This window comes from Oryzias latipes, chromosome 19 (assembly GCF_053564925.1).
Source record: "Oryzias latipes strain Hd-rR chromosome 19, Olatipes_Hd-rR_3.1".
In the NCBI taxonomy this organism is placed as follows: domain Eukaryota; kingdom Metazoa; phylum Chordata; class Actinopteri; order Beloniformes; family Adrianichthyidae; genus Oryzias; species Oryzias latipes.
In genome coordinates, this window is record NC_136255.1 from 24,457,125 (window position 1) to 24,478,751 (window position 21,627).

Here is a 21,627-nt window from a genome sequence, read left to right on the forward strand (position 1 = left end):
CGTTTTATTTCTATTTTTAAGTGAAACACTTTTCATCCATAACATCAGGAAATGTAGCCTAATTATAAGGTTTTCAAATATCCTAAAAGAGCAGAAACTAAATCACACTTGGCACCTCAAGATTATTTTATCAGAAAACTGATTAAAACTGATTAAAACCTTCAGTTGATTCAGTCTTTTTGGCTCCAACAGCCCCTCCTGCAACAATTCTGATCCTTCTGTGAAGATCTGCAAGAACTGACAGCTCAAGGCTGTGTCTCACAGCCACATACCAGCATTTTGTGCCGTTTACACGTATGAACTTTCCGTCTTTCGTGATACATGCGTGAATTCATGAGATGTCTGTCGAGGGTTTTGGCCGACGGGTCTTTGCGTGAGTTCAGTGTTGAGTTGTGCGACGTGTTTGTTCGGTTGAGAAGTATGCAGTCTATGCGTATTTTGCGCGGTTTGTGCACAATTGTTACTTAGATCTTACGATGTTGTGCGTGATTTTTGTGAGATGCATTCGAAAACTTGTGCCTTTCCACGACGTGAGTCCAATGAACGCACCGACGAATGACTTTTATGTCGTGTATACAGAGTAATTTGTCACGTTAAATTTACGTAACTGACCCTAACCCAGCGTAATATTCACGCACGGTTCATGTTTTACCTCGATTTACGTGTTCTTTGCGTGGGTTTTTCGTACTTCTTCTATGGTTTTTTAACGTGGTTCATAGATCCCATAGACCCGTAAAGAACCATGCGTAAAATGTACGTAGCGACTGATTGACACGACCTTAACTCAGCAGCTTGAGGATGATAGAATGCAGCAAAAATAATCTTAGATTGCAGACGAAATCTGTGGAATAAACAGAACAAATGCCCAAACAGAAAAAAAAAAAAAAACTTAAAGTAATAAGCTGCACAATATTGTCAGAAAGAGTTGATGGTGAAAGTGATTGTCTGATTTTGATATAAATATAATAAGATATTAAGCTACATAAGCAAATTAGTCCTTAAAATAATAGTTTATGATGTATGAAATAATGGATTTGTTGAATTTAACATTTTATGTGGAATGTTTAATTAAATTGTGTTAAATTTAATGGTATAAAATTTGATATTTGTCAAATGGAAATAAAAAATAGTTTTAAAATGTCTTTATTTTCCTGATTAAATAATGCATTTTTTAGAAAGGAGGACAGTTTTTTCACTCTCATAAAAAAACACTGAAAATACTTTAAAAAGGCAACTCAGATTTAAATTCTTTCATTGCATTTTTAATATTTTTTATTAAAATCAGTCCATCTCTTTGTTTACTGACAGAAAACCAAAATGACATCATGGACAGAAGACCAAAAATTGGAATGAAATGCTTTTTTTTCCATTTCGACGTAATAAAATTAGATTTTTCAGTCGATATTTGATCATCATTTAATAACAAATACTGCAATTCCTCTGGTTTAATACTTTTTTAAATGTCTGATTGGAAAACAGTTTGGCTTTGTATTTACTTGTTAAAACGATTGAACTAAAAATGTTATTTTCAATTCACAATTATTTACTTACCAATGGATTCCTGGTCCTCCATGGTCATGACACCCACCCACCTGTAACCCCCGTGATGCTTGAAATTCTTTTTCCAGCCATAAAAAAAGTCACTTATGTTTTTGCTTTCACGTAGATTAAGGTCATTTTGGAGCTAAAGTGGTTTGATTCACCTTTGCATTCTTTTCATAAAGTTGCTTTGAATTTTTGAAACTTACTTTAAGGTACCAAGTGTTACAAAAAAACAGAAAAGCTAAAATTGAGCTATTCGGGAAAATATTACAAAAGAATACATCTTACCCTAAAATTTCTGATTAAATATATAAAAATGTGGTTTCAAACAGTTTTAAAATCACATAATTATTAGATATTTTTTGCAAACAAAAAGATATGACTTTTAAAATGTTCTATTATAAATAGAAATATTTCAAATGGCTTTTTTGAATGACTGAATTTATAGATAAACACTGGATGAATGACTCCCCAGTCAAAGAGTGTCTTGTTGTGGTAAAGTCACGTCTGCTCGTGCACGCCGGCTCACGTGTTGGAATTCAATTGCCTCTGATCTGCGTCCTGCTAATTTCTTTTTTCCCCCTGACCTTTCTGGAGCCCTGATTGACTGACACTTAAATTCTAATCCGGTCCGTCCCTATTACAGCCCATGATATTCATTCAGGTTTAGGGAAACAGACGAGGGCCTCACATTTCCCTCCCCCCGTACAGCAGACATCAATCACGGCGCCTTCCTGCACTGTTGAAGGGGACATTTTTCAATTTAACCTTTATATTATGTCTTGACTACATCAGAGGAGGCCTTCAACACACTTAACATGAGTGGCATTTAATATAGCATAACACTTGCAAGGTAAGGCCGGGAAGTGACCCTATTTAAATACCGAGGCCCCCTTTTCCCCAGGTTTAAACAGCAGCCCCCACCCCTACCAACCCCAACAAGGCGAATGCACCCACAAACCTTATAATTAAACACACCTCATGCCTCTTTTGCAAATGCCCCTCATGGATCTGCAGGTTTTGTAAGCTTGCCCCCCAGCGTTGGCGGCGGCGGCGGCGGCACTCTCATTTATGGATCAGCAAGTTTCCATTAATAAAGTTGTTGATGTTGGGGAGCGGGGGGGCTGCCGCTGCCATGACGCCGCCGACACATTTGGGTAAATTAACTTAGCATAAAGTGCTCGGAGGCTACAGGAGTCTTTGCAAGACGGCTGAGAGGAGCGCAGGCCGCCAGTCAGGCCCGAAAAGTCAGTGCACATATATTACATATGATATATATGAACCTGCAGCTACTGGCAGTGTGTTCCCTATCAGCTGCCTCTATTCCTGCTCCAGATTATTACTGTGCCACCAAAAGATTCTGCAAAATCAGGAAAAACGGCAAACCGCCGGAGCGCAACATTCATTAGGAGTAAATCATAAACACAAACAGGTCGTTTTATCCTCCATGTTTGTTTGTGATTAGATTTATGATGAGGATTATGGTAAATATTATCTGTATGTCTCAATAAGGGCTTATGAAATAGCCTGAGGGGTTTTGTGGGCGCACGTGCTGTTTAATGGCACGTGCACCGCTGCTGGAGGAACACTTTAGGGCCTGAAGTGGATTTTTTTGTTTATTTTATTTTATTTTTTTTTTCAAATGGCTTCAAGTGAGTCAGGAATGAGAAAACCAACACGGCGTGTCAGTCAACCTATGCTCAAGTGTTTACATTCCAGCTGCTACGGAAGCTGAGCAACGTCGTCATGAAAATGCAAAACATAAAGACCTCATGAGGGCAGGAAAATAACGGAACATCCTGGAAGAAAAATATCACTTTCTGCATTTGAAGAAAGGAAATTAGAAGGTAAAAAAAATAGTTTCTGCTTTAATTGAGACGTTAGTGTTTAGTATCTAAATGTTAACAAAATAAAAAATGTATTAATAAGAATGAGAAAATCCTGCAAGACAAGTATGGAATCTCCAAAAACTAAGTATGACTTTAAGTATTTAAAGATCAGAAAATCTTTGAAACAAGAGCTGAAAACTGTTTACTTGATAAGAACCAGTTTTATTTATCGTCAAATAAAAAATAAAAAAATAAAGTCTCTTTATGTTTTACAGGTTTCTCTTTTCTTACAGGCTTCTCTCTAACCCTAACCCTAACCCTTTTAACACATGGCGGATGAAAAACATTTTATTCAAAACAAAGATTTAAATAAGATCAAAAAAGAAAAAAAATCAATACATGATTAACCTTCTCACTTCTCAAGTCAAAGGTTAGCAAATCCAAATTATTTTTTACAAGTAGCAGTTTGATGAGTCTAAAATGGTGAAGTGCTACTTTTGACTACACTACTATCAAAAGATATTTCACGTCATGCTAAGGTAAATTAAAGAAAAGAAAAAAACTCCTTAATATTTAGGGTAATCTGTAAAGCACAGAGGTGGTCCTGTTATGATGTGGGTCTATAATTTGTTGCAGGAGCAAACACAAACTTTCAACCAAATGGATCCAACGTCTCACTTTTGGAGCAAATCTAGAAGGAAATGGACAAAACAATTCAAGACAAAAAGTCTTGTCGCTTATCCATTTTGTAGAAACAAAATCGTATAACCTCCCTTTTAATGAATCCATTGGTTTTAGAAATGTCTCATATGAAAGTTAAAACCCTCCCAAATTATGTTCAATGTACTAAAATAAAATTGCTTCACTGAAGAAAGATTGATCATTTAATGAACACAGAAAAGTCACATTTTGGCAAGTTTTGGCCAGCACACCAGGCCTTCACATCAACTGCAACTTGACCTCTGACAACATGCCTAAGATTCACCCTGAGACCAAAGCGTTGATTATCAAGAGGCTGAAGACCAGATCCACTGCTGAGGTGGCTGACACCTTCAATGTGTCTCAGCGCCAAGTACAAAGAATAAGAAAAAGATTTGAAGAGACTGGAGATGTTTTTGACAAGCCCAGGTCCGGCAGACCCCGCAAGACAACTGCTCAGGAGGACCGTTTGTTGGTTGGAAAATCCAAGGCCAGCCCCTTTTCCACTGCAGCAGAGCTCCACCAGGCCTGGTCACCTCAAGTCCCTGTGTCAACCAGAACAGTTTGTAGAATTCTGTCTCAACATGGCCTCCATGGTCCAATCAGTGCCCAGAAAGCAGCACTAAACAAAAGGCAATTGAAAAAACGTGTGGCATTTGCCAAGGCCCACAGCCTGCTAAAAGGATGGACGCTGGAAAAGTGGCAGAAGGTGGATTTCTCAGATGAGTCTTCAGTTGAATGGTAAATACTTATATAGCACCTTTCATCCTACAAGGACAAAGCGCTTTACAGTCACAGACCCATTCACCCAGTCAAACACACATTCACACACTGCTGCCAAACACGGGCGCCTGCCTACCACCAGAGGCAAGGTGGGGTTCAGTGTCTTGCCCACAGACACTTCGACTCATGGGCGTGCAAGGCGGGAATTGAACCTGCAATCTTACGATCATGGGTTGACCACCCTACCGCTGTACCACGGCCGCCCCGTAATTCACAGCGGCGGCTGTGAATTACATCACAGCCGCCGCAAATATTGCAGGAGACCAACTGGAGCCCGCATGGACCCAAGATTCACCCAGAAAACAGTTAAGTTTGGTGGCGGAAAAATCCTGGTCTGGGGTTACATCCAGTATGGGGGTGTGCCAAACATTTGCAGGGCGAAAGGCACGAGAGAATCAACGTTCAAGGCGGGGGCCTGTGGGCACCACATGCTTTAACTGAGACATCTGATTGGTCAGTTAATAACGTGAATAACTTGGGATGAAAAAGAAATAGGCACATTTTTGAATTGTCAAAAACACGTTTAGAAAAAAGATATCAGATCAAGAATGGTTATTCTGGCCAATGGAATGACTAAGTAGCTGCTGTGTATTTATCTATTGGTGTCTGTTGGATTTTGTCTTCTTGGGGCCAGCAGGTACTTCCTGTTTAGAACTGTCACTCTATCCAGTTCCCATTTACAGTCTATGAATAAAATAGAAAAAAGTAAAAGAATGAAATAAAATGAACAAAAAAAAACAACCCTGATCTAACATTTATCCTCTGTAGTCTCTGAACTCCCCGGAGCACAAGCCAATCACAACGCTTGTTTACAATAACGTGGAAAGCCCCATTTAGTAAAGTTTGCATTCAAAATGTAAGGTTTTAGAAATGTTAGTTTTGATATAAACAATAGAGTGAAGACCCTCACTTTTGCTTTATAGATTTATATGAGGTCTTCACCCTTTTGATCTTTTTTATAAAAACTGATCTCAGCTTTTGCGATTTGCAATGAAAAAGATAGAAGTTACTCCTTGAAATTCTGTTGGGTTCTATTTTTGTAGAATGTGGAAAAAAATGGGGAAAAAAGATGAGGTTGTACTAAAAAATAAAAATTTAATTTTCACATTTATTGTATAAATGCATCAAAAGATGAACAAAAAAAAGATGGGGTTGCACTGATAAAACAAATTGATTTGAAGGACAAAAAACTGTATTTAAGTAAATTATGAGAGCAAATTGGAAAAATGTAAAACAAATCTCAAAAAGGCCTCAAACAGGGTTGAATTGTTAAAAAGAAAAAATAGATTTAAGTACAACCGTATTTCATAAAGGTCAAATAAAGCGTAATTTGTTTTTTAAGGATTCTTCTGTACAGAATTCTGTATATTTGAGTCTTCTCATTTATTTTTCCCATTTTTTGCTGAGAAGATAGCAGTCAAAAAATGTCAAGTTTTGGTCCATTTTTTTCTTTAGACTTATGAAACAAATTGAGGCAAATTAAAGACTTTTGTTGAATTATAAAGACCTCATTTCTTTCTACGTTTTACACTATGTGCATTATGCACAGGTTGAAAATTGCAATGGCACAAATTTACGTAATAACCGTGTTTAAGAAACTAAACTCATTAACAAATGTTGAGCTGATCCTAAAATTTAGCTAGTAAACTCCCTAAATTCTGCCTCAAAAGGGAAATGATTCAAAATCAAGCAGGGAGGCGGTAGTATCATGATGTAACAGAAATCAGCATTTAAACCAAACATGCAGATCACAGATGCTAACTTTATTAGGAGTTCATGCATCAGTCAAACAACAAAGAAGATGATGAGGCAGCTCAGAAAAAGTCAGCTTTCATATACTCCAGCTTTCATACACTCCAGCCCCGCCCCCTCCCGCCTCCGAGGTGGCGACGGTTCAAGAACATCTCTGGGCGTCTTCTTCAAATCTAAGGAGATGAGACGTTTCACAAATTTCACGTCAACACCAAAACAGACAGAGGGGAGGCGAGAGGAAACCAAATACGCGAAGAATTTCCAGGTTCTGATGCTTAGAAAGTGAAAAACCAGCTAAATATCAAACTTTTTTCAGTCATTTTTTTCAAAGTGTCAGTTCAAACTAGAAACCTCCTTCTCACGTTCATGTGTTCGTGTTCAACAAACAAGATCAACGCCATAATTCATCCACCAGCAGCAACAAGTAAAAAAACAAAAAAAAAAGGAAAACTTTAACACCATAAACACGAATCAAAAAACATCAAAACACACATTGACATTTTGTTTTCTTCATTCTGTTCTATAACACCACAATTCCCCAAATTAAATTAGCAACCAAAAATACTGATCAGAAAAAAAAATAGTAATAGTGCTTTGAAGTCTACACGTCAACCAAGTGTTAGGCGGCGGGGAAATGATGCCGCCGTCAAAGTGCACACTTGTTTTTAGCTTGTTGGTGTTGTGTTACACGCCGCATTTACGGTTGTCAGGAGGAAAATGTCTCATTTGAAGCGGCACGTCTGCGCCGAGCTCATTTCTGATCACAAACGTCGTGCAGAAAGGTCAGGCTTTTTGAGATGTCGGTGGAGAAAAAAAAAAAAAAAGAAAAAGCTTCAGCAGTGCGAGCTTTTCCTTATGACACGGAAAATAATGAATGTGCTTCCACCGGGGGACATATTTGCACCAAATTCAACCCTTCTGCGTCCAGAAACAAATTATAACGCTTAAAAAAATAAGAAAGAAAAAAATATCTTGTACTTGGTCCTTTAAGCTTAATCTTTTGAAAAAAACAAACCTCAGTTTGCTGAAACCTACAGCGACTGAGTCACAGATAACAGCGTGTCTTGGGCTACAACAGCTCCTCCTACAGCAATTCAGATCCAAACAGAGGAGAATACGATAGCAAGGATAGCAGCTTCATGTTAATTAATCTCAGATTTGCTGTGACCAGCAGAAGCATCAAACCACGGCGCTCGACTGAATTCCCTTTTCTTTCCCTTCGTCTTCCCATTAAAAACAGTGTAAAGGATGCCTTCCACTAAGCTCAGCCAGGTACATCCCATTGTCAAAGCTCAATCTCCTTCCCATTATATTACCCTCTCAATCATATATATTTATATATATATATATGTGGCTTAAATATACACACATGAAGTATTAAACTTGACATTTGTCATTTACAGATTTACAAATCAAGTTCTGACAGGTTTCTAAAGAAACTGCAACACTAAAACTGTCTGTAAGACTTCAACCATAAACAAAAAGTTCTGCGTTGGGATTTCTTTAAGAGTGAAAAATAAGATTAAACTTAGTGTTACTAGAAAATCCCATTCCTTTTGTGAGACTCTGCTTTTCCCTTTTTTAAATAAAATAACGTTTCATCACAATGAGCTGCGATGTGAAGCTGTGCAATACACAACAGGGCAAAAGTACGGTGGCCCGCAAGTGCAAATCACACCAACGTAAAAGCATATGAAAAATTGAAAAAGGCAAAACAAATAATAAAAGTGATTAAAATAACATTTTAGAAATTAAAAAATAAAATGTTAGAAAAAAAAAGAAGAGTTTTGAAAAAGAGGCAACCAGGAAGAGGTTTTGCCTGAACTGTAGATGAGAGTTGATACAACGATCACATTCATTCATTTGGATTTCTGGAAATCTCTTCAATTACGTTTTGTTTTTTGTATATTTGTTTAATCTCTGAAATGTCACTTTTACATTTTTATTTGTCGTTGTGATCCTTAATATGTTTGAATGATTTGAACTTCAGGGCCACCGTCCTTTCATCTCACACACTCATTTATTCAGCAAAAAGAAACCAGAATTTGTGTTTTTTGTCGTCGTTTCGTTTAGAGCATGTGCAAAACTCGAATGTAGTGCTGGGGTGAGTCAGAAAGCACACGGATGAGAGGTGGTGCTGCTCGGCTGGTCAGGTCTAAGGCTGCGGATCAGAGGTCAAAGGTGGGAGGGGTCTACATGGCGAACAGAGAGTCCTCCCGTCTGTCAGGCTTCTTCCTCCCGGGGGTTCCCTGTCCTTCGCCCGGGGTACCACTTGGGGGCGACGGTAAGCTGGGGGCCATCTCTGCAGCTTTGGCTCGCTCTTCCAGGAACTTATCGAACTCTGGACACGTCAGAACCAGAATCACGTGAAACATTCTTAAAAAAACGACTGAAGACTTTAAGAAAAGCAGGTAATCGAACCTTCGCTGGTGACGCCTTCTTCTGCTTCATCTCCTTTCTGCAAAAACCCAAAAACATCACAGCTGTGACGACAAGAAAACCACCAAATGAAACAGATTCCTGCGACAAACACTGCAAAACAAATTAAAAAAAAAAGACTTTTCCAATAAACAAACCGATTTACAGCACGTCCCTGTTAATATAAATCAAACTAATTAGGTTTGAAACTCCAAAATTCAAAGCCCCACCAACAAAGTCCCACTCCGATCATCTTTTGATCTACTTCCAAAGCGTTTCCAGTGATCTTTTATACTATGATTCGGTCGTTTTTAGCCACAAATCAACAAACCGGTGTTGTATTCCAGGACAGAGTTTCTGCAGAGCTGCAGGAGTTCATTAGAAATTCGTCCTCGAGTTGTAGGCGGGACCATTGGAGCACAGAAACCCCGCCCCCTTCTCCACCCTGAGTTTTCCAGCCATACAGCGTTTTTTTTCTCCCTACGGCGATTCTTTTTCAACCTGCATTTGTTTGTCAGCTGCTCCTGATTCATTTGAGTAAAGAAATGCCAAGAAATGTAATCTGAAGCTTAATTTTCTTTATAAATATCCTCCATCATCAGAAAAATACTACAAGAACTTGTTAAAAACATAATTTTCAGCGGAGTGTGTCTTCAAGTTTTACCACAGTTCGTGAGCTAAATGGAGGAGGAAGTTGTGATGCTTTATTAACCATTTAAATACAACATAATAATGTTTAATTACAAATTTAAAAAGAGAATCACATTTGATGCATTTCTAGTTTTAAGTTCCAAACCCAAATGATGAAAGTCGTTATTTATTCACAACCAGATCTAAAGCATCTCATGCTGATTTTGCAGAACTCATTGGTTCAGTTTAATAAAAACCCTTTTAGTTTGAGTGACTTTTTAACCTTTGATCAGCCAGAGTTTGTAAAGATTTTGATTTTAATGAAGCTCAAACGGTGGGGGAAAAAAAAAAAGAGGAAAGAAAGGCAAACAGGAAATATGAAATAAAATGAAAGAATCGTGATTGGCTCACCACGTCGGTGCACAACCACGCCTCTACGTCATCCATGACAGAGGAGTGACCCGGGACACCCTGAGAAGGGGGGGTGGGGGGAGGAGCAAGAGTGCCACGGGTGTCCAAAAACATACAAACAAAAAATACATGAATGAAAACAAAAAAATATGGAAACTCAAACAACGTAGGAGTGGAACTGATATGAAATGAGAAAAACATCTGATCTGGACATTAAAACAAAAATACATAAAGATGAAAAACTGCTCATGGTTTTTTTCTTTTCTACAAATAATGATCATCCTTATGGAATAGTTTAAAAGGTCTAATTAAAAACGGTGTCTGTCATCTGTTCCCACGGCAACCAGGAGCTGCCCACAACTGTTTATAGTGCAAAGCAACTTAAACTGAGCCAAACATGGGTCAATGTTGACCAATGGCTTGTTTTATATATATATGTATAATAATGAAGAGAAAGTTTAGTTTAAGTGTCATTCGCACAGTAACCATAACCAAGTGATAAAAACGGTCCATCCCTCAGTTTTCCGAACCCGCTTAGGGGTTATGGGAGTTGATGGAGCCTGCCCAGGTACTGTTGAGCAAAGGCGGGGTTCATGAAAACAGTCGACTGACTCCAAGTATTTGGATAAAACCAAGTCACCTCCATAGAAGAGTCTCTGATGTTTATTCTTCACACTGCTGTGGGTTTGCTTTAAACGACAATCACAGGTAGGTTTGGTGTTTGTTTACGTGATGACCCATGACACCTCACGGCATTTTCTAATCTGTCGGATTCATGAATCCCCTGCTGCGTCTGTTGTGCAGCAGCTCAGACTTCCAGGATGTTAGGAGCGCGCTCAGATGTCGGCAGGTTCGTGGGTTTATGTCGCCGTGAGCCTTAAAGCAGACACAGTCCACCGTTCTGCTCCGAGGTCACAAACATCCGAGGACCGACGACTCAAGAAATGAGCCGAAGGAGATGAAAATACGCGGCTTGCTTGTGCTTTTGACCTCTTAGTGTCGTCCCGCAGGAGAAAACACGTGCTTTACAGACACTCACCCCCCCTGCAGTCGACTGAAGGACATCCAGAGTGGGAGGAGGGCCACCGGCAGCACGACTGTCGTCTGCTGCAGACCTGATGGAGACGCCAAAGCAAACTCAGCTTGACAAAAGGATATTTTTGAGCAACAGAAGGGGTCGGAATTTGAGCTTTCTCACATCTTCTGTGGTTCCGACTTGGCTCCGGTCCGGGTTTGAGCGAACACATCAAAGTCATCCTGAGCCGGCGTGGGCTTACAGCTGTTCAGAGAACTCAGGGTGCTGCTGACGCTGTCCACGCCCATGTCTGCGGAGGAGAGAACCTTCAACTCCCAAGGAATCCTTGGTGAAATGTGACAGTGCATGAAAAATAAGGACTTATGTGGATGACAACCTGCTATTTCTGCAAGAATTTTTGAAATAATATTTTGACTTAAATGCAAAAACTATTCTGATTGTTTATTTTCTCTGATTGTCAAATCAGGCCAGACTGTTACTAACAAACAAAAATGGACAGTAATAGCTTTTTATTTTTACATACAGTGGTTCCTCATTTATTGCAGGATTTGCATTCGAAAAATATCCTACGATGGTGAAATCTGATAATTAGGCCTCTTTTTTTTAACAGTAAATGTAGATGTTTTAAGGCTAAAAAACCCTCACTAAACACTTAATACTTTTTTCTCTGATGCATATTTGAATTTTTTTCTTTCTTTTTAAAATTAAACTCTCAAAGTTTGAACATTCGCAGAAAAACGAGTCCAGTTTTATGGAATGATAAAGATCTGATGGCGATTTATCTAGATTTAGTGAACTGAACGCATTTTGTACAGGAGACACGGAGGAGCCAATCAGAAGGCCGAACACAATGCACTGTAAAAAAAAATAAAATACAAATACTTGCCAGCAAAAATCTGCGAAACGGGGAGAATCACAATATAGCGAATGACCAAAACACTACCTCCTATGAATATTTTAATCCAAACGTATGCGCCACGGCTAGATTCCCATGCATACAGTTAAGTTGTGGAAAGGACAGCTGGGAGAGCTTTACAGTCCAACATTAAAAAGCGTTAAGCTTTATGTTGTCGTCATACCCAAACCAGCCAGACGTGAGGCCAACGTGGCCGGGGAGGTCGGCCTTCCTCCAGAAGCGGTGAGGTTGGGGGGTAAGCTGGTAGGAGCGGCACTGGCCATGTTGCTGACCACTGCAGGGGAGCCTGGACCGAGGTCTATGAGGTTATCTTCTGTGGCCTCACTGAGGACCTGATGGAGGAAACACCAGGGGAAACATCCAGATGCTGCTTCATTGAGACATTCACCCAAATAAGAGGCTGGGAGGAAAAGCAGGATTTAGCATCTTTTGCTGTTTAGAAAAGTTTGAAATGCAGGAGTGCAGACTGTAAACGATAGGCGGATGGATAGATTCTTAAGGGGGTATTGATCATTTTGGTAAGGAGTCAAAGAAATGACCTTAAAGACCCACTCCGACTTTCTCTTGAGGCATTTAAAAAGCGTTCCCAGTGGTTTTGAATTATGGTTAACGTATTTTTTTAGACTGTAAGTCACTCTGGAGTACAAGTGGCACAAGCCAAAAATATTCACACACACAAAAAAAGAAAAAAAAAATCGTCTGCAAGTCGCACTTTTGGGAGACAATTATTTGACAAAATACTGACAAGAACAAACTTTTCTCTTTATCATAACGAAATAGATAAGAATTATAGACTGAATATCTGCTTCACTACTGCAACAGATCGATGCTAATTTAGCTTTTATTGAAACACAGGAGGAATTGTTTAAGTGTTTAGTAAATTAGCGCAACATATGAAGAAATATTCCAATAACTTTAGCAAAAAGGTGCTAATGCTAACAAGTTTTATTCGTCACTATCTGTGCTGCTCTGGAACGATTCCAGCATTTTTTCTGTGATAGTTTTCAAACAGCCTTTTTTTTTCTTCATCGTTCACAACAATTTGAAAAAATGATTCCTTAAAAGTCATTTTAAGCTGAATTTTCTTAACAGATGCCATTCATCATCAAAAAACACCACAAAAAACAAAACAATTTCACTCGGAGTGGGTCTTTTGGTTGCTTCCTTGTTGATCTACACAACAATCCCCTTAAGAATACAGCAATGCAGCGGGGAGGACAGGGGGAAGGCTGCATCTCTGAGATGATGCAACTGCATGAACGCGTCCACTTTGGTGCCGTCTTAAGCCGACTACAGTCCGCTTCCAGGCTGCCTCAGACTGTGGAGGGCTTACAGACCGAGCATGCCGGACGGGGGGGGGAGATGTCAGAGAAAACCGGCTCCTGTGGTGTATGCGGCTGCTGTGAGGAGGGGGCGACAGTGTTTTCATACTTGCCTGTTTGAGCTAGCAACAGAAACAGAAGGACACAAAGGAACAGAAAAGAGGAGACGGTGAAACAACGTTAGCATGCGAGTGCAGACACACAAATGTCATGGCATGATCCACGGGAAACCCTCTGAAGCAGGGAGAATGTTCTAAATAAAGGCTCTACATTTACACAGCAATGACATGGAAACAACGGGACACTGGAGAATGCATGAAGAAAGCAACAAAAAAAAACTGTTACACATCTATGTCAGGGAGGAAAAGCAGCGTCTTAAGGGTGTATTCACAACTGCCCTGTTTTAAACACCTTTAACTCTTTTGGAACCAACAGGCTACCGTAGCTGAGCGTTCCAGGAATAAACGGCAATAAAAGACGGACACACCTGTAGCAACCAAGAGATAACACTCTTCCTTTACACTTGGGCAGATAAAACACAGCCGCTAGAGAAAAAATATCAATGTGGGTTTTTTGTGTTTTGTCGCTTTTTTAAAGTCCCACTCTGATCATCTTTAGATCAATCCCAGTGTTTTTTTTTTTTATTGTGAATGACGTTTTTAGACAAAATTACAAAAAATATATATATAAAAACAAAAAGGTTGTTTTCTAGGACATATTTCCAGCAGCAGGATTTCTTTAGAAATTCACCTCAAAGTTGAGGGTGGGACTGTTGGCGCGGAGCAACTCCGCCCCCCTTCCCCTCACTGTTGCCGAGAGCTCATGCGCCACCCAGCCTATTTTCGACGCCACAAATACGACCTTTTTCCGACCGCATTTTTTCGTCTGCTCCCGATTCACAACAATTTAAACAGAATTTTCTTTACATTTGGCTCAATCATCAGAAAAATGCCAAAAAAAAAAAAAAACACAAAATGTTTGTCCGAGTGGGTCCTTAAGTGAAGAGAGAAAGAACAAGGTTTTTGAGCTCTACACATCACCAAACCTGCATCTAAAGGTTTAGACGAGACTAAAATTTCGATTAAAATGTATGTTTTAAAATAACTTGATGCTCAGGAGTTTGTCCTGTGGACACAAGACAGAAACAGCCCTACAGGCCAGGGTTCATCACGCCACACTGATACGTTACACACAAAAAATAAAAATAAAATAAAACAAGCAGAAAGAGGTGAAATGATCCTTAAAAAAAGATGGATTTAAAGTTCCAAATTACTGCCAAAAATATGACTTGTAATAAGAGATTGATCTTCCCGACAACCAAGTTCCATTGCCCCGCCCTGGTGTTTTCTGGCCAAGGGGCGCAGTGACCGTCACAGATGTTTTTCTGCTTGCGAAACAGCTAGCTTCATAAATGAAAATAAATTAAATAGACTTAATGCAGACACAGACCAACAGACTTCACAGGAAAGCAAACCGTTTTACCAAAGATGACAAAAGAAACTGACTAAGAGAATTTTAAGAAAGAAGATTTAAAATCATTCTTATGGGGGTTTGGCCTTTGATACCTCAAACTTTACTGATGATTTTTACAACAACAAAACGAAGCCTTCCCAACATTATTCTGATATAATAATTCTTCAAAAGTTCTCTAAAAAAGCTGAGATAAAAGATAAAATAAACTTAACACCAGCAGGGAAAATAAGAGAAAGACTTTGCAGCAGAAGAGTCTTTTCCGTATCAACACAGATCAGTTCTACTCCAAAAATGTTTAAACTTCTCCCTCCTCTTCTTCAGGATCAACAGATCATGGCCCAGCGGTGTTTTTGTACTCTCTTCCTGCATTTCATGCAGTTGCTGTGCAGATAATGCACAATTCAAAGCCAAAAATCCAGTTTCGAACTCGGCTTTACCACAGGGAAAGATATGAGAAGCCACAGCAGAAAATGAAAGACGCGCAACTAAACACCACGACACACAGGGATCAGCTCAGGCTCAGACAGATAGGACAGGAAAAGGTTAGAGTTGTGCCAAACTAGCCGTTTCACTCGCGCTGAAGGCAGACTCACCCCGTTGTTGACGCTTTGAGCTGATGACCTCCCAGATCTGAACCTCTCATACCTAAACGAACAAAGACATAGCGTTTCAAAAAATAAAAATAAAATGCACCTGTGCATGCAAGCAGGTTCCAATGAAGCGTTTCGCCTGCATTTGGGCCACATGTTACTGTTGTCATGAATTCAAGGCATCAGTGACCTCAGTCTGTAGCACATCAGTGACAAACGGAGCCGTCCGTTTTCTGCATCAAAAGACTGTTTCTGCGCCTGAAAAATCGACCAATTTGTTGGTGGGATTTAGACAAAATGATTACGTATCTTAAACATATTTTCAAAATGGCAGATATTTTGATGGTTTTTTCTCCATAGCAACTATTTGATTTTTTGGTCGCCTGGGGGTGACGAACAGGTTGATGCAATTTTAAGCAAAATCGGCAAAAGTACATTTTTGGATCTCCTCGGCAACAGAGGTTTTTTGTTAACCCCGCCCACATTTCTAATATGTTCATATCCAATGTTAGATTGTTTCGTTCAGCTTGAGCCAATGCCTCGTATAAAAATGTCACAATTATCTGGTAAAAAAACAAAAAATGTGCGAGCAACAGCGAAACGCCACTTTTTGCGAGCCGTTCAAAAGTCAACAAACTATAAAATAAACATTTTATTCTTTTTTTTTTTACAAGTAGCTTCCCAATGATGCTTGAAGAGTTAGAAGAGTTACATTAGTGGCTGGTTTTAGTGATTTTTTTGAAGACGGCGGCCTCCTCCCAAAAGGTCAATGGAACATCGCCAAATTTCCCACTCAGGTACATAATAATTCTAATCCTCCCTTTGGAAATCTCCGACACGTCTGTCTGGTTCCGTTAGTGGATTTTTGAGCCCTTTAAGAGTTTTTAAGCTTGTGGCGGGGGCGACATTTTTGCTCAGAGACACAGTGAGGAAGAATTGTGGAAACAATTTGATCCTTACAGTCCAGGACTGCTGCAGGGCAGAGTAAACAACTGACATGCTTCACGTCTGACTGGAAAATGTTCAGCACAGACAAACCTTTCGTAACGGAGGAAAATGTTGTTGAGGTCGTCGTTGACGTGCAGCAGCTCCTCTGTAACCGCCTCATTAGAAACGCAGGAGATGAGCTCCACTATCCTCTGCTGCATGGCTCTGCAGGTCCTGTTTAGCTCCTGAGCAAAAGAACCACAGAAATAAGAAGATGTCCATTAGAGGGAAGTGAAAATGTGTTGCTGTTGTTTATTTTTAACACCTGTTGATAGAAACAAGAGTTTGCTTGCCTGAAGTAACTCGTAATCAGACGCCTCTTCCTGTCCCGGGACCATCTCAGTCAGCATCTCTGACATCACCTTCGTGTTTCCACGGACAACGTCCAACTCACTGCGCAGCCGACAGATCTGCAGGATGTTGAGGGACATTTTGGGCTGAAAAGATGCCTAAATTTGGTTTATGCAGAATTTATAAAGCAACAATTCGGAGCATATGGTGGATTATAGAATCTATTAAAATTCCCAAAGAGGCCAAAAAAGAAAAAAAAAAGCCATTTAAAGAGTCACATTCATTGGTGAATAGTTTTCAGCATTCAACCCATTATCTTCCTGTTTATCTTTCTTTATTATAGTATCTTCCACCATTTTTGTCGCTTAACTCCTCCTACAATGTTTCAGCTATTTTAACCATTCAACTATTCAAATGTTCAGCTTTTCCCAGCTGTGACTTTAGGTCCTTCAAATCCTTGAACTTCTCAAGCTATTCCAGGATTTCTGCCTCCATTGAAATACATGGGGAATCCGTGGTGCAGAAGCTCGCTGGTTCGATACCGGCTCTGGCATTTTTTACAAAAATATATATTTTTTGTTATTCTTCTGTTTTCACTTTATTTATAAAATAAATAATTCAACCCTGCATTTTCTTCTGCAAATGCAGCTCCTTCTAGTTCATTAGAGTGTTGGCAGTATTTAGGGGGGGAAAACAAAAAATCATTTATATGGGAGGCAGAAAAGGAATCAGCAAACAAGAGTTTGAAGCCTGTTTCGGACTAATTCTAATTGATTTATAAGTAAATAAATCTCATTCCACAGGAATATCAAATGTTATAAAAGCCAAAGGGTTGAATTTATGCAGAAACAGCTTCTTTTACACTCAAACTCTACAGAGTTTTCTGTTTTTAACATTAATTCTGCATCTCCAGAACTGCTGCAAAAATAAAGTAGCTGTGTGTCTCCTCAGCAAAACATTCCTTCAAAATAAGAGCCTAAACTATTTACGTGTGAAGTATAATATATGGATTTAATATAAATATCAATTTCTTGCCAAAATAGCATTAACTCTGTACCTGTTCAGGTGTGGGATTGATGGATCCAGGGGCGTTAATGTTCAGGACCGGGGGGCTGCTATATGGTGGTGGGACAGACTGCGTTTTGGGTTGGGTGGTGCTGTACTTGTGTAAAGCAGAGTCGCCCTCTGGAACAGGCGGTACCTACGAACGCCAAACAAAGTTGCGTTCAAACGGCAAATACGGGCAGCCAAAGGACCGCGCGGTTTGCACATATGTCGGGTTGGACGTACACGTTGAGGTGTGTGTATCGGTGAGAGGGTCTCCATTTCTGATGTGGGGAACTCGATGCCTTTCCTCTTCAGCTCCTCGTAGACTTGGACCACACCGGTGAGGTCAGGAATGCTCCTGAACGCATCGGCCCATGCCTGCAGAAGGCAAAGCAAGGCGTGTGTAAAAGACAAACAAACAAAAGAGATGAACAAAAACAGATGAGAGGAGGACAGAAATAAACTGAATTGTAGAAAGAGAAAAATTCTCTTAATTTGTTGTCATTTGTTCGTCTCAAACTTGCACGGGAAAAAAAATCTACACGCATCATCGAAACCAGTCAGTTTAAACTAGATATAACAGCAACTTATGCATTTCTAAATCTAAGTTAAAACAGCTCAAATCAAAGCCAACAATTCTTCCTTAAAACGGACAAAAGGGGCTTCAGTTCCATTTGTTATCGTCTCCATAAACATCTGACAGGAGAAACAGGTGGTTAAACAGAAGCACGGCCAATCCCGACTGGGTTTTATGCATGGAGCTGAGCAGCCACACAGCTGCCGTGTGAATTGGGCTTTTCCGACCGTTTTCCCCAAATGAAACTGCAACCAAATGTTTGTTTACTGAAATGGAAAGACAAACAAAGATAATGAAAAGCAGTTAGATTCTCACTGCTCTTTCACAGAAACGCCTTATTCTGGATTATTTGCTGGAAATGATTCGGTTATAAGTGGAAAAATGAGCAGGCCATGTCTCACTGCGGGGTTACCTGAGCTGGGAACAGGTAACTAGAGCCGTTCCAGGCTAAAAGAAACCCGGGGATACAGGGTGACAGGATGATCCCTCTGCACTGCTACCTTAAACTACAATAAACGCCTCTGCTACCCTGTTACATTTACCTCACAAATGCAAACGGCCCAGAATCTCCGTCATTCAGCGCCAGGCGTCATTACAAAATGAAGCAGGTTTGTGCGAGTAATCCATTAAGATTTATGATTCGCACTGAAAGCGAAAGCTCCGCCTCATGGGGGACTAGTTATCTCACCTGGATCAAAGCGAGAACTTTGTCTTGAACGATGGTGGGAGGATTGTTTTTAGGAGAAATGACCTTAACCAGCACGCCGTCAACAAAGTCCCTGCTGGTCACTAAAGCATGAAAACGATGGCCACAGTTTTTCACACACGTCTCCAGAACCTATTAAAGACACGTGAGATGGACTTTTAAGACATCCAACCACATTAGAGGATTATCAAAAGCAAATGAATAACTGCTCCTGGATTATTTACTATTTAAAAGCAATTTGGTGTAAAAATGATTCATATCCACAAGGAAAATCTGTTTTTTATGAAAAAGCAGAACAAATTTACATGTCCTAAACTTTTACGTTCATTCAAAAGGAGCTCACCGTTAAAGTCAACATCACTTCTCTGTAGTTCTTGTTGCCGCCAAGTTTCTTCTTTACTGCTCTTATGGCATCTTTTGGGCTAAATACAAGCAGAAAAAGGAAAAACATATGACAGGCAAAAAACACAATGAAGAAAATAAACTGTCAACACATCTGATGACAGCTCAGTTTGTAAAAAAAACAAAAATACTGAATAGATTGGATGAAGTGGTTTGAAATTTGGCACAATTCAAATGACATCAAATTTACGTTTTCCGTTTATTCAATTTTATTTTAAAATTAATTTAGAAAAACTGTTTTCATATATTAAACAAAACTTCCAATAATGAAAAAAGTAATTTTAGGAAATAAACAAACAGAAAACCTGTCTTTAAAATCGCCATAAAGGAAACCCCATTCAAAGATTAGATTAGTGTGCCTTTATCATGCTTTTCTTAAGTCTTTCAGAGTAAACTATATCCATATATATGATCATAAATTACTGTTACTAAATATATATGTTCATTAATATATGTATGTATATTAATGAGTTATTTTAGCATTTTTCTAGTCTGAAGTAAGACGACTCGATCTCTGAAGCTCCGCCTTTGGCTCCTTGTGGGTGTCGCCCATCGGCCTCGGCAGCATGTGTGCATTTCTCCCATGAAAACAAACAACATCCAAACTTTTGCAAAGATGGATGTGTATATTGTGCATATAAAATCAAAAAAGTTTAGTCGATTCCCACTAGCTCTGCAGAGAAAGTGGATGTGTCTGTTAGCCTGGGGGCGGTGCTGGCAGTGCAAACTCTTCCTGGGAGGGGCGGTTCCTCACTCTGTGACATCACTATGTGAGGACCCACTCGTTTCTGTGGACTGAGAGGGGCTGCTGCTCAGGCAGCAGGGTTTTTGATGTGTGAATGGAGCAAAAATAACCCTTTGGGGCTGTTTTTCATAAGGAATTAACATCCTAATACACTTAAAAGCTTAAAAAAGTTGATTTTGCATGATATAAACGCTTTAAAACGAAACCCCAGTCAAAGAAATATTGCATTTTCCAACTGAAGAAATGTTAAATGAACTGATTTATCTAATCTAACGCAAGGTATCTTTTAGCAAAATAATTTGTCTTCAAGTTGTAGGTGTGAGGAATAGCCATTTTTAATTAATTTTTTTAAGCAGTTTGTGTAATCCAGGTTGTGCCTGGCTCTGCTGGACCGAATCACGCCATGTAATCAAATTAGGCCTGGACTTCATACACCAATTCAAACATATGTCACAAGGTTATTGGAGCACAAAGATTAGCACAGAGGCCTTGCCTGAATCCACCCAAGTAAACTAGGACAAGATATTTGCTAACTGTAGACTGATAAGATAAAGATAGACAGTAACCAGAACTCTGATTTCAAGAATTCACAATGTACAGAAAACATAGGTAGGAGAGTAAATAACTGCAGGATGTTGATTAAATGTGAACTCACCCATCCTCTGTTTCATTGATTATGTCACATATTTCCATGTTAAGGGCCCAGTCTTCACTCTGAAGGGAGCCATCAGTAGCTCTCTCTGAAGAAGAAAAAAGCGTTAGTTAAATTGGTTTTTACAATATATAAGAAAAAAACTCAATTGCATGACGGGTAATTAGCTAACAATTAGCAAAGTTCGCTGCTAGTAGCCCTTAATTACAAGAAATGTTCTACGTCGTTGTATTTAAATTGTCCCAGGCTACAAAATAGTATGCATTTAGTAACTAGAATAAGGTGTCAGCACAATGACTTAATCATATTTTGTGTTAGTTGCTGGTTAGCAAGGCGGCTAACGGTGACTTCACTTGTGGAGAACACAGGGACATTAGCATGCTAATGTGGCAAAAGCTCAATCCACGCAAACGCAAAACGATAAATAAAATAAAAACTGAAAGTTACGGTTATTATATTTAATAAAGAACACAATTACTTGCCTATGCAATGTCCTACTGGCGTAGTGAAAGGATTTCCCAAAAGGAACTCCATCTTGCTCGACAACAACCTAGTCAGTCCATGGGATAATGATGATGCGTGAGGAAACGTCCTTGAAGTCCCGCCCACACTCTGACATGATTGGCCGACATAATCTCAACTCGTCTTTTGATTGGATAGAGCTGAACTCCATCGCCAAGGATGTAGGATTGTAAATAAAACGGATCCAAAGGTTACAACAATAAAAGTCTCATAGAGACTATTCCCGTTTGTATTTATTTTTATTAGTCGCCAACGACTTTAGGAAAGGTCTGGTAGAAACACTCCACCTAACATACC

At 39.5% G+C, this 21,627-nt stretch overlaps 2 protein-coding genes across 3 annotated transcripts in view; one reads left to right on the top strand and one right to left on the bottom strand.

Annotated features, from left to right (window-relative positions):
• Positions 1 to 21,627, top strand: part of meiob (meiosis specific with OB-fold) — a 187,976-nt gene that overhangs the window by 37,686 nt on the left and 128,663 nt on the right. The window lies entirely within an intron of this gene.
• Positions 6,596 to 21,558, bottom strand: tom1l2b (target of myb1 like 2 membrane trafficking protein b). 2 transcript variants are annotated; one of them, XM_004080147.5, is made up of 15 exons: positions 21,291 to 21,558; positions 20,812 to 20,896; positions 19,353 to 19,431; positions 18,992 to 19,141; positions 17,970 to 18,104; positions 17,737 to 17,880; positions 16,682 to 16,798; positions 16,440 to 16,573; positions 15,405 to 15,456; positions 12,180 to 12,348; positions 11,263 to 11,389; positions 11,104 to 11,179; positions 10,065 to 10,124; positions 9,027 to 9,063; positions 6,596 to 8,946 (listed from the first exon to the last, which is right to left on the bottom strand). In XM_004080147.5, the coding sequence occupies exons 1-15, from the start codon at positions 21,340 to 21,342 to the stop codon at positions 8,798 to 8,800; spliced, it is 1,566 nt and encodes a 521-aa protein (XP_004080195.1). In that variant the 5' UTR covers positions 21,343 to 21,558; the 3' UTR covers positions 6,596 to 8,797. The 2 variants fall into 2 exon arrangements, with proteins under 2 accessions (XP_004080195.1, XP_011486174.1); XM_011487872.4 differs by lacking the exon at positions 10,065 to 10,124.

Excerpts from the sequence above, each read along its gene's own strand:
- tom1l2b (XM_004080147.5), bottom strand. The coding sequence starts at position 21,342 with ATGGAGTTCCTTTTGGGAAATCCTTTCACTACGCCAGTAGGACATTGC. Across the intron at positions 19,142-19,352 it reads AAGTGATGTTGACTTTAACG|GTTCTGGAGACGTGTGTGAA; the intron begins GTGAGCTCCTTT and ends TGTCTTTAATAG. Across the intron at positions 15,457-16,439 it reads ATTTTCCTCCGTTACGAAAG|GTATGAGAGGTTCAGATCTG; the intron begins GTTTGTCTGTGC and ends TTGTTCGTTTAG.